Here is a 13,953-nt window from a genome sequence, read left to right as displayed (position 1 = left end):
CTTAATATCTATTTTTCGTTTTTTATTACCTTTTATTAGGTAACCGTAATTAAGCCATAATAATTTTTAAAGCATCCTGAAAATTTTAAAAAATGCTGTAAGATTCATTAATAACATACTAAGATTCATACTAATCTAAGATTTCGAAATATATTTTCATTATCAATTAAATCTTTAGATTTTAAAATAGTGTTATTGAACATTTAAGTAGGTCATCTATGTATAATTGAGATTATACAAAAGAATCGTAACAGACAGCGCAAATATTGTCACCTTTAATGAAATAAATATAGATAATCAAATCAGTTTCTAGATTACGTATGGTAATTATTTTGATTTTTCAATAAAAAACGAAACGTTCAATTTTGCGAGCATTTTAGGTGAACAAGTGAGAATTATCTCTATTATAAGTATTAGCTAGGTAATAATAAATTGAAGATGAAAATTTCTGTATGTAAGTATTTATAACCAAACAAATTTTGCAAATTATTAAAAATATTTTCAAAAAAACATAAGACCAAAATTAAATTTTTGAAAAGTTTTATTTTTAATTCGTATATATTTGGTATATCGAAAGTTGCATCATAGAAGATGTCCTAAAATGGGAAAAACAATTTAGTGCAGCTTAGTGATACAATATTTCAGGCTCACAGCAAGCAATAATGTAACTACAATCTTCTGCTCGCCATGCTAAGATACCCTTCCAGCTTCAGAAAATTTATCTGAAAGAATAATAAGCGTTGTTTCCACTATAGATCAGCCGGTATCTACTTTAAAATGGCCAAATTTTGGTGGGAAGTAAATAAACGTAGTTTTTTTTTGCATAAATCTTAAATATAATTCTTAAATAATGCTATAAACTCTCAAAAGTGCTTAAATTTTTATTAAACAATACATTAAATAAATTTTAAAAATTCGCTATTTTTACTCGTTTTAATTTATCTTAGCAACTGTTGATTTTAAAACAATTTTAAACAGGAATATAAATTTGGCAAATATAGTTAAAGGTCTTAATTATTATTATAAATTAAACAATACTAAATTACGCCAAAAAAATATTAAAAAGATCTTTTTGTGATTTTATTTATTATACATACGTCTTCATACTTCGAGAAAGAAATGTTTTTAATATGTTCAATTATCATACAAAATTTCAATAAAATCGATAAATCAATAAATCTAACTTTTTAAACAAAAGTTAATAATATTCAAAAATATAAGTAAAAATTATTCAAACTACGAAATAAAGTTTCAAAAATTTTATTTCGGTAATAAGGAGATCCTACGGACACTCGTTAGTAATTGTTGTATTTTTGAACTAATAAACAATTAGAATAACCTTTAAAATTCAATTTTTTTTCTGAAACAACAAGTACACTTACATCTATCCTGTACAAAATTAAATATAATAACCCACAAGAGAGAACAAAGAACTGCTTTATGCAAAATACTTTGTGAATGCAACAATTTATATGTGGGAGAAATCGCAAGACCACCAATTGGTAGTATAAAAAAGCATGAAACATAAATCAAAAACATTGACTTCAACATTGTTCTGAAGCTATTTTCTTGTGGCATTGAAGGTAAACTAAATGCACGATCAAATACTTACCATGTCGGGATAGTATTATGAGGTTTTTTTCCTGGTTTTTCCCTCATAATTTACTATGGAATCACTAACAGGAGAATTTTACTGTCATCATGGCATGTATTTGTCTTTTTAAAGACGAATTACATGTTATGATCTTTTCTGACGGATATTCTCAAGTTAAAGTTGATTTCATGTAATCGAATGAACTATCTTATAAGTAAAGTCGTCCCAGGAACGCAACTCAACAATATTGGCAATATCATTTTAAAGTCTTCTACTTTAAAATGTATAAGGTATGTCTGAATTGTCAATATAGATGAGTCAGATAAAATTAAATTATTAGAAGAATTTTTTCACTAAGTAACAAAAAACAAAATTTGTTTAATTTACTAATGTTTGTATTTTGAGAACGATTTCCGAAGTGGAAATTGAAACGTCAATAAACGTATTTTAACCTTTAATTGAGGCTTATTCCCATTTAAATATAAATTAATTGACTTCAACAAATCACAGATATGCAAACATGCCTGGGAAAATGACCACAGATTGCAATGGAAAGATGCATCAATAATCATGAAAGAAACAGACATGAAAAAGAGAAAAATCAAAGAAGCAACCGTCATCCTACTCAATGAAGAAAACTGTGCAGCAAACGCATCAGCAGAATTTAGCAGGCTTTGGTTGCAAATACCGAAAGAAGAAGTCAACAACAAAAATATTCTAACAACAGTGGATGAAGAAACTTTGAGACACATCGCCTTCAATCATACAGAATACATATGCAACACGCAACGTATATATTATAGAATACACGAACACTCACACAAACGCTTATAGCACATATTAATAATGTAGAACACTTAGAATAATCAAAGTTTAAAGTTCCATAGGGTAAAAATCCACCCTCATATCTTTATAGCCAAAGCTTAGTTGTTGCTTATAACATCGCGGTCAAGTGTGTCAGTTTATAATTTTTTGAAATGACCTAAACTCGTCTTCAACTTTGGCGGTTATGCAATCTTTTTACAAAATTCTTAGATAATATAATAATAATTCTTTTTTGAGAACCATTTCTGGAGTGAAAATCGAAACATCAAATTTTTTAGTTAAAAATTTATTTCATCCTCATCAACCCGTATGCGTCCACCTGCTGAACATAGGTCTTCCTCAGCTCTTTTCATATGTCTCTGTCTTGTGCGTCTTGCATCCAGCTATTGCTAACACGCCTCGGGTCATCAGTCCATCTAGTTGGTAGACGTCCTCTGCTACGTATTGCTTCTTGTCTTGGTCTCCACTCGACAATACGTTTTGTCCATTGGTTGTCTGATGATCTGGCGATGTATGATGCCTAATTCCATTTTAGCAACGCGATTTTTTCGATGGCGTCTGTTGTTTTTGGTCTACGACGTATATCTTCGTTTTTGATTCGGTCTCTCAGAGAAACACTTAACATCTGGCGCTTCATAGCCCTCTGAGTCACGTGAATCTTATTTACTACCTTTTTTGTGAGTATTAATGGTTTCGCTCCATAAGTGAGTACACATTGGTCAAAGATTTTCCTTTTGAGGCATATGAGTAGATCCGATTTAAATACATAGTTTAATTTACCAAACGCTGCCCAGGCTAATACTATGCGACGTGAGAGCTCACATGTCTGGTTATCTCTGCCTATGATGTAGTGTGCACAATATTCCTTCCATTAACAGCAATATTTCGATTTAGCAGCATATTTGTCACTATTTGATTATCTTGTTCATATTAATCTTTAGTCCGACCCCCAATGAAGCGTGATATAATTTTTCAAACATTATTATTGTATCACATGTACGATCGACTATAAAGACGCTGTCATCTGCAAAATTTTAAATGACTGAGCATCCTCCATTTATGTTGATACCATGCTTGCTCAGATGTGCCTTCTTACAATTATGTTCTAAAACCGACCTGAATAGCTTTGGAGAGACGGTGTCTTCTTACCGTACTCCTCGCTCTATACATAATTTATTTGTTATTTGTTCAGACAGTCTTACGCTAGCTGTGTCATTTTGGTAGATATATTTAATTATGTTAGTGTAGCGATGGTCTATTCGGCATTCTGTCAATGCTTTTAACATTTTCTGATTGCTTATGGTATCGAATGCTTTCTCGTAGTCCACAAATATCAGTGCCGATGGTTTGTTTTATTCTGCAGATTTCTCTATCAGTTTCTTTATCGCTAGTAAGTGGTCGTTAGTGCTATATCCCGATCTAAATACAGCTTGCGCCGACTTTCAATATCCTCCCTGATGTCTTCTTCAGAGGTTCCGAGGTTTCAGTCTCCCGAGCCACCAGACACTACTACACTGATCACCATACAATTCTTCAACAGCCGCTGGAAACAGATGACGGTTCATTTATACCGTGGATGATGACCTGGTTTGGCGGAGGTTGGCGGTGGATGTGGGACAGTGGGATTTTGATTCACGGATGGAGCGGACAATGTTTTCTTTATTTTCTTTATGAGAGGTCTAACATAAAATGTTATTATAACAATTTTTCGTTCGAATCAGTTAACGTTTTTTCGTAGGACACATAGTTGTTTTTTATTTTTTAAATTTTATATCTTTTGAGTCAGGCTTCAGTTATAGAATACAATTTTAAACATTTCTTGATTATATGTGCCTATCTCTTTTTATTTTAAATACCATTAATCATCCACCTCAAAGAGACGCAGTCTACTTATTCGTTGAGACCTTTTGAATCTCAAATTTGCTATGTGTCTCTAGTAAAGATATAATTGTAAAAAATATATTAAGAAATATAAATATATTGAAAAAAATAACAAAAGCAATTATTTATTTATTATTATCAACTTACTTTTTTTTCTTCATTAATGAGTTTCTTCATTACTTTTTTTGTTTATTTTTAGCAAACCTTATACCCCAGCGGTACGTTTTAGGACTTATGGGGTTCTTTGCCACATTTACAAATTACACCCTGATGGTGGTACTGAATATTGCGATAACACAGATGGTACCAGCATTACATACTCGTGGTGATCCTAATACATGTGCCACAATAAAAGTGAACAATACCCTTTTGGGTCAGTTAGAAGTAAGTATTAAAATTATTATTTTCTTTTTTTCTTCTATTTTTAGACTAGATCCTATCCCTAGCATTTGCTCGTGAAATCTTTATACCAAATCCTGGTCTGTCAATAAACATGTACTACCTATATTGTAATATTTATACCATTTATTATTTACAGCACAAAAAAGAAACATACGATTGGAACGAAAGTACCAAAGGGATCATTCTCAGTGCTTACTTTTGGGGTTATATATTTACCCATATACCAGGAGGAATGCTAGCAGAACGATTTGGAGGAAAGCATACTCTTTTAATTGGAATTCTAGTAGCTTCAGTAATCACATTTATCACCCCTTGGTTGACAGTTACATCCAACGGTGACTGGAAAGTTGTGACAGCTTTGAGATTCTTAATTGGATTTTCACAGGTGAGTTCAAAATATTTCCAATTTTATCGCAAATATTTATAGAAGGTCATTATTATCTTGTTAAGAAAAGTGAATAAAAATACATTTTTTATCGCAGACATTTTTAGTGATTATGAAATGAATGACAATAACCTTTGTAGTTCCAAAACCAGACATATTCAAGTTTAAAAAAATTGTAATATATGAAAAAGACCGTTTATTTTTTCACACGGTATGTGCTGTTTCAAATTTAAGTTATTATATTTGTCACAAGTTGCAAAATCACATTTTAAGTGACAGGTGGCCTATTTTAAAACTGATAAATAGATGTAATTGGTATTGAGTATTCACGAAGTTACACGAATGCACTGGTAACCTTTCCTTTGCTTTAATTTGAAAGAAAGTAGCCACACTATGCTATCTAAAGTTAAATATAAACATTTTTTTTATATTGCCAACTTCACTAATAAAGGTTGGCTATAACTATTGCAAATTCGTCTCTATCTTTTACTTTTCGACTCTTAAAAGCGTCTGTAAGTTTAACCAGGCCGTCTCATGAATTTTTTTCACCCAGGATATTTGTCATCTACCAGGGCCCCATGTTTCTTTGATTTTACCCTTTATATCATCATTATCATCATCATCTTGGTGCTACAGCCCTTAGAGGGCCTCGACCTTCTCAAGCTTTTTACGCCATTCTATTCTCTCCCTCGCTTGCATTTTCCAGTTGCCGACTCCGATCTTCTCGGCATCTTGTGTTACCCTGTCCATCCACCTCAGCTTTGGTCTACCCCGTCTTCTCATTCCCACGGGTTGCGCTGTTAGAATATTTTTTATCATGTTTGACTCAGGGGCCCGGGCTACATGTCCTGCCCACTGCAGGCGGTTTCGCTTAATTATAGTGGTATCTTTACCACCAAACGTATGCTTGTAGATATTCTGCAGTTCAAAGTTGTATCTACGTTTCTATTCCGTTCTCACAGACCGCTCCGAATATCTTGCGTAACACTTTTCTTTCAAAAATTAATAGAGCGGATTCATCTGTTTTCGTTAGCGTCTGGTCCATATGTGAGAACGGGGACTATCAGTGTTCTATACAGCCTTATACGAGTTTTCTGAGACAGACGTTTGTTAGCTAAGTACTTTGATAGACCATATAGATAACACCTGTTTGCAATTATTATTCGCCTTTTTATTTCCTCAAATGTGTTATTATTGGGGTTAACCGATGTCCCTAGATATATGAACTCTTTGACTGCTTCGAAGTTTTGGTCATTGATGATTAAATTTGTGTCAACATTTCCAGGTCTTGTGTTTGTGTTATTCGCCATAAATTTGGTTTTATTTTGATTTATCTGTAACCCCATTCGTTCTGCTGCTGCTACTAGCTCGGTTAGGATTTCCGCAGTTCTCGCCCTAGTTCTTGTTATAATGTCCACGTCGTCTGCATATGCTAGAATTTGGACTGATCTATTAAATATTGTTCCCCTGCTATCTAAATTAGCGTCTCGTACAACTTTTTCTAAGGCGACATTAAAAAGCTGACACGCCAGCGCATCTCCCTGCCTTAACCCCCTATGTATTTGAAATGGGGTTGACGAGTTGTTTTGAATTTTTACTGCTGATAGCATCTTCGCCATTGTCACTTTTATCAGACATATGAGTTTTTTTGGAATTCCTAACTCATTCATAGCGTTGTAAAGACTTGGTCTTAAGACACATATGCCGCTTTAAAATCGACAAAAATATGATACATATCTATGTTAAACTCTTGCGCTTTTTCGAGGATCTGTCGTAGTGTAAAGATCTGGTTAATGGTTGAACGTCCACGCCTGAATCCTGCCTGATATTCTCCTAGAAACATTTCAGTATAAGGCTTTAATCTCTCGTGCAAAATATTTGACAATATCTTGTATGCTGTATTTAGAAGAGTTATTCCGCGGTAATTATTGCATTCCAGTTGGTTTCTCTTTTTGTGCAACGGGCACATACTTTATATTCAGCTGTAATAACTCGTACTTCTCATTTCTAAGTATGTGCGCCAAATATGCTGTCTTTCTTTTTTTTTTATGATGGCCAAAAGTTTTCTGCCTCTTCCCATTCTGTGCAACACCATTTCGTTTGTAATATGATGGTCCATGGTATTTTAAAAATTATTCTAAAAAGCCACATCTTAAAAGCTTCCAGCTTTCCCATCAAGTTAAGATTAACAATCCAAGCTTTGGCACCATAAAAAAAGAATAGAGTGGAGATTGAGACTTTTGGTTACTCAGAAATTTCCTCACGTTTAAAAAGGCTGCTCTTGATTACTCTATTCTTGATCTAATATCTGATTTTAGATTTAAATCTTTAGTAATTCAGACTCCTAAGTACTCTATTTTGTTCACTTCTCCAATATCTTCATTTTTTATTTGGATCTTTGTTATGACTTTGCCCCTCCTACTGATAACCATGGTTTTTGTTTTCTTTATGTTTATTGTTAAACCAAACTGTTTCCCAGTAGCACAAATTCAGTGCTTAGTAGCGTCTATAGTTATTTCTCACTTTCAGCGATAATGACTGTATCGTCATCATTTATCTTGATCCTTTCTGTGCAGTTTTTAAGTGCTTGTGTAAATAACTCTTTGAAGTATATATTAAATACTAACGATAAAAGTACTCAGTCTTGTCCCACACCTCTACTTATCTGTTGGGCATCCATGTTATTTCCATCTAATGTTACCACAGCTTGTTGGTTCAAATAGAGATTTCTCCTATGTCAATATCATTTTTGTCCTGTTTGTTATCCCGTCATTCTATAAGAATGTTATGTTGAACTTTGTCGAAAGCTTTTCCATAGTATATAAATGCGGCGAAGAGATTCTTTTGTTTGTTTCGACATTTGTGAACAAGAGTTGTGAAACTATATAAAGCTCCCACTGTTCCAAAGCCAGTACGAAAGCCAAACTGTTTATTACCCATATCAGCTTTACACTTGCTGAATATTCTTGCATGGACAACCTTCAAAAATGTGTTCAATAGTTGTGACATTAAACTGATTAATATATAGACATTAAAGTGTTTGAAATTCTTGGTTTTTGGTAGTGGAACCAAGGTCGATATGACCCATTCTATATAGTATCTTACCAGATTTGTATATGGTGTTAAAGGGGATAGTTAATGCACTTAAATTGTCTTCATCTATAAGTTTAATTAGCGCGATGTAAACTTTATCTAGTCTAGAGGCTCTGCGAGATTTTGAGTTGTTTATAGCTTGTTGAACTTCAGATTTTAATATTGGAGCTTCCTCACTATCAATTTATGTTGGTTCCGTTCTTATGTCCATGAAAAGATCTTTAATATATTTAGTCCATACTTGTTTTATTTCAATTGGGTTATTAATAGGTTTATTGCTTTTGTCAATTAACCGATGATGTGTGTTTGTTCGTGATTTTCCAGATAAATTTCTGACTTTTTTATGTAAATTGGCCATCCACTTTTCCTTTCCTTCTTTTATTTTGTTTCATATTAGTTTATGTTTTTCTCTGTATTTATCTGAGTTTATGTTTTTGTATTTTCTTCTTTGTTCCATGATTTACAGTATTCTTAAGTCATCCAAGATTTTCGCCGAACATTTTTCTTTTGCTTCTGCTTCTCCTCCATGTTAGAAATTATACTCTTCATTTACACAATTTTTGTAATTCGCTTTGTTCAACGCTTTTGTTCCTTGCAACTATTATTATAAAATGACTTTTTTTCCTAAAAAACTGAACGTATCATTCTGTAATTCCTAACTATTTACTTTTATATGAACTAATATGTATTGATTTATATACCAAACGTCTTCAATAAAGGATAAAGCAGCGATTTTATTTTGTTTTCTGCTTTTTAGTTTAACTTTAGTTAGCGTTTTACTTTAATTTAATATAGTATTAGTTTATGCCAAAAAAATTTTAATTCAACAAAAGTAATACCATTTATAGGGGCCAAGCCACCCGGCAATTAATTCGCTTCTGTCAAAATGGGTACCGTTGTCAGAAAGAGCAAAATTGGGGACGTTGGTATTTTCAGGATCTTTAATTGGTAAGTTATTTTAATTTTGTTAATCATTATATGTTGGAACAATTTATTAGTTTTTATTTACCCATTTTTATTATATACAGACATGTTTGAACCCTTAACAGTATCCTTATTAGCAATAATAATACAGTATGAAATTTTTACTGCGAAGATTCTTTCGGATTATTCCGATCTCCAATCGCATCTTTCTCGCTGTTTTAGGAAACTATAGCACATCAGCCCAGGGAAACATATATCTTAACGTATTCTACGACGCACGGTGTTAGCTTGCATCATTTGTAGAAATGTCGTTATTGGTGCCGAGAATCGAGCTCTAATGTGTTGTCCATCCATCCACTTTGCCTTTGAAATGTTAATTTTAAAGCCTCTCCGATAACTTGCTTCACTGACTAGGTTTACTAATGTCTGGAGCTATTGCAAATTTTCCGCAAGAACGGCTGTATCGTCAGCGTATCTGATTTTGTTGATTACTTCTCCGCCTAGTCTTACTCCCTCTTTTCTGCCATCCAAAGTCTTCCTAAAGATCTCTTTAGAGTATAGATTAAAAAGACTGGGTGACAAAACACAATCCTGTCGTACTCCACATTGGATGGGTAGTTTTTCAGTATGACTATCTCTAATTTGGATAGAGGATACTTACTTTTAATAGAACTATTTTAGCAGTCTTATAACGTAGTGGTCAAGTCCTTCTGCCCGCAGGCAATCAAAAAGTGTATCGTGTTGTACTCGGTCGAATGCCTTCTCGTAGTCGATGAAACAAATATAAAGTTTCTCTAGTTCCTACTCTTCTAATAAGAGTATCTTTATTAGCACTATCTCAAATCGCTGCATTTAATGAGCCTGCTTTTCTTTGGTAATGTTATAAACAGTGATTCCAACTAATCATCTGGTATTATTCTTTCGTTGGATATATCTGCTGTGATATGTGTGCACATGTTTAAGTGTTCTTCATAGGCTTAGTTGGCTTTGTTAATTTCTTTAATTTAATTTGTGTTTACACCTACTACCATGTAATTATTCGCACTGAATCTGAATCGAAATCAGCTACGGTCGATTTCCAATGAAACTCTCCATTAAGCAGTCTAGAAAACTGTACCTTTATACTCCTATAATCGACGAATATCTTCTTACTAAATTCCTTCCGACTTTTATATCTTAACAGAATACAGCGTAGTAATTATAAGTGTGAGAATTATTTTGGAAATCGTATTGCTCTTTTCATGCTCTCTATCTATCACTATTTTGGGTTAAGTCACTTACACACTGACAATTATTAGTTTGTAGACTTTATCATTATCATCGTTGACTTTACAATCAAATTGGTGATCATCCAGTTGGCTTATTCTATATGTTACATTTACTCATGATACTCATTCCAGGATTCTTCAACCTTGTACAAAGTTTATACAGGTCTACTAGGTGGGTACCATATGTTGTTGAAGTCATTTGTTAGTGTCCCAAAAATGTTTGCCGCTTGTGATCTAATGTTTTGCAGTCATTTAAGATATTGTTGCTCTGCTACTGGGTCTGCAACTTACTTCTTTATGAAACGGTTCCATTTTATGAAGGTGTCCTTTGACTGGCGCATGCTAGGTAATGAAGCCTGGTATGACTACTGCTGGTTTTCCACATTGCTTCTGTTCTGATATTACATGTTCATCCAATATGCATTGGATGTGGAGGATGATGCTTTTTCGTATATTCTTCGGTAGCATATAACCCACACTAGCGTGACACTGTTATATTCCGCCAGTTTATCGAGTTCTTATAGGCATTCCCAAACTAATCCATAGTACACCTTAGGGCGTATAAGGGCCCCTATGGCCGCTTGGTCGGTTAAATTTTGTTTACTTTCCTGGAGTGCTGTTAATAAGCGTTTTCCAGTCTTTATTCCTTAATATGGAATTCATTTGTCCGTTTCTTATAGACACCGTTAATGGTTGTGAATAAAATGTTTTACACAATCTACTGATAAGAGTGATAAGTACATTAACGAAAAGTAACTTATCTGTTATCGACACCAGTAAAACTTGATGTAATCTATAATTAATACTAGGAAATAAAAGATATATCTGTAATTAACAAACTTTCAAGCTAAAATCATGTTTTTCTTTGCTGATATAAATGAGGTATTGGTCACCTTAATTTATATATTGTTTTCTTAAATTAATATTAATCACGCGAACATTTTTTATTTGATTTGTTCATAAAAATATGACGAAATATTACTTTTACTTAAGAAGAGAAGGAGGGGGTGAATTTTACGCAGCGGGTAATTATACGCAGAGTCGATTCAAATATGCCGGTCTTAGCTGGTGACATGTGCGCACGTCAACAAAGCATATCAGTTGGCGGTCAAACTTGTTTACGAATTTCCTTTAGGTTTATTTAATTTTTTATTATATATTTATAACTTTATGCTCTTTATTTGACTTTCATGACAATTTCAATGTATATTCTTACATTTCTCCATAATATTCTTTCACTTAAATTTGCTTCAGCTGTTCCTTACCTGTTATTATTTTAAGTAATGCACAAATACACAATTCTTGATTTTCTTCAAATTCTCAATGCGGTTATATATATATATGTATATATATATATATATATATATATATATATATATATATATATGTATATATATATATATATATATGTATATATATGTACATTATCAAGATGGTTCCGTTCGAGATCGGGATCTCAATTTGCCTACTCCCCTCACTCGTGACGTACCAGTATCTTGTTCTCCAGAAATACAAGAACCGCCAAACGCCACTGGGGTCTCAATCTTTTTACTCCTCAGTGTCGAGTGACGACTTGCCTTACCCTTTGTTGTTTTTATACTCTCACTATGCGAAGGAATGGTATGTTGCCGGCAGTCTTTTACCGTCATAATGGGTGTTTAAGCTGTTAGGGCGTTTTTCAATTTCGATGGCTTCACGAATAATTTCTTAGTATCTTGTTCTCCAGAAATACAAGAACCGCCAAACGCCACTGGGGTCTCAATCTGTCTACTCCTCAGTGTCGAGTGACTACCTGCCTTACCCTTTGTTGTTTTTATACTCTCACTATGCGAGGGAATGGTATGTTGCCGGCAGTCTTTTACCGTCATCATGCGTGTTTAAACTGTTAGGGCGTTTTTCAATTTCGATGGCTTCACGAATAATTTTCTTTTTTAAGGAGCGGAGAGGAGCGATGGATTTTGTTCTTTCGAAAACTATTTTGTGACTTGTCTGAATATGATATTGGCTAGGGTTGAAGTAGTATCGGAATATTTTACAGATACAGAATGTTCGCAAATACGGTTGTGGACTCGTCGGTTTGTCTGTCCTATGCATGTACTTGGGCAACTGAAACAAGATATCTCGTAGACACCATGGTCTTCATTGGGAATTTGGTCTTTTACGGATCTAACGAGATTGATCAACTTAAAGTGAGTAGTGAAGATTGTTTTTATGTTTAGAGGGTTAAGAGTTCTACCGATCTTGTCAGTGACGCCTTTGATAAAAGGTAAAAAGATTTTGGGTTGATCAGGCGGCAAGGTTTTTTGGATGGAATGGGCTTTAGAGGCTTTTGAATGCTCCTATTGATTTGGATTTTGTGGTAGCCGTTTTGTAAGAGTGTTTGCCTTATTGAATTGATTTCGGATGATCTGTGATTTTTGTCGCTAAGACTTATGGAACGCGAAACAAGAGTGTTGATAACTGAATTGATTTGGGCGGGGTGATGATGTGACTGGGCATTGAGATAACGGTTTGTATGGGTGGGTTTGTGGTACACGGAATAGGAAAAACTCTGAGGTGGGTGTTTCTGAATAAGAACATCAAGGAATGGCAACGACGCTTCAGATTCAACTTTCATGGTGAACTGAATACTGGGTTGTATCCATACAGGTGGGAGAGGAAGAGATTTAATGTATCTTTACCATGAGGCCAAATGGCAAAGGTGCCATCAACGTACCGTAAGCAGCAGGTGAGTTCGAGACTTGATGAGGACAAGGCGGTTGTTTCGAAATTTTCCATTTGGGGCACCTTTGATTTGACGAAAGAAATGATTTTGGAATAAAAAGTATGTTTTAGACATGCAGTGTTGTATACGAGATAATGTTTCTTGAAAGATTTGATGATTGGTCCAAGTTGGATATGATTTCATCAATAGAATGTTGGTGAATATAGAAACAATGTCAAAACTAACTAGTATATCTGAGGGTGAAATAGAAATGGATGGATCTTAGGGAGACATTGGACTTGACATTTGGATTTTTGTCAGACCGTATATAATTTATTATTTTATTCGTACTTTTAGTTGAAGAATATATTAAATTATTTCCAAAGCACTAAATTATTTATCCCTAAAAATTTAAATTACAGTTCTGTCGTAGCTTGTCACAAATGTCTCAATTCCAGTCTTTGTTTCCGTTTAAAATATGGCGATCGCGTGCTGAAAAAACTTCAAAGGCGGCATCTGAGAGTGGGCATTCTGATTGTTATTTATTCTCTGCCTATATATCGGGACATAATAAGTTCGAGGCAGAGTAAGTTAACTGTCAAGTAAACTGCCACAAATCGCAAATTAATAATAATAATTTCTTAATTTACAAAAAAAATTTGAAAACGATTTCCGGGTTGGAAATTAAAATGTCAAAACAAATGTGAAATGTAGCTCTCATTACAATCAATTGTCCTTTAATTCCATTAAATAAAACATTTAACATGGGTTTCATTAACGTTGTAAGTATAAAAAATTGCGAAATATATAAACAAGATTTTTGTAACACATATGTTACTCGATATCTCTACGTGAATAATAATAACTTAAGTCCCTT

At 33.6% G+C, this 13,953-nt stretch overlaps 1 protein-coding gene across 1 annotated transcript in view; it reads left to right on the top strand.

Annotated features, from left to right (window-relative positions):
• Positions 1-368: 368 nt before the first annotated feature.
• LOC140440011 (putative inorganic phosphate cotransporter) overlaps positions 369-13,953 on the top strand; it is a 31,277-nt gene continuing 17,692 nt past the window's right edge. Inside the window, exons 1-4 of the mRNA XM_072530243.1 lie at positions 369-454; positions 4,500-4,684; positions 4,839-5,087; positions 9,029-9,128. Of these exons, the coding sequence (XP_072386344.1) occupies positions 439-454; positions 4,500-4,684; positions 4,839-5,087; positions 9,029-9,128 (550 nt within the window). The 5' untranslated portion in view covers positions 369-438. The remainder of the gene's footprint in view (positions 455-4,499; positions 4,685-4,838; positions 5,088-9,028; positions 9,129-13,953) is intronic.

The sequence above is a fragment of the Diabrotica undecimpunctata genome, chromosome 4 (assembly GCF_040954645.1).
Source record: "Diabrotica undecimpunctata isolate CICGRU chromosome 4, icDiaUnde3, whole genome shotgun sequence".
Lineage (NCBI taxonomy): Eukaryota > Metazoa > Arthropoda > Insecta > Coleoptera > Chrysomelidae > Diabrotica > Diabrotica undecimpunctata.
This window is presented reverse-complemented; position numbering and strand designations above follow the sequence as displayed.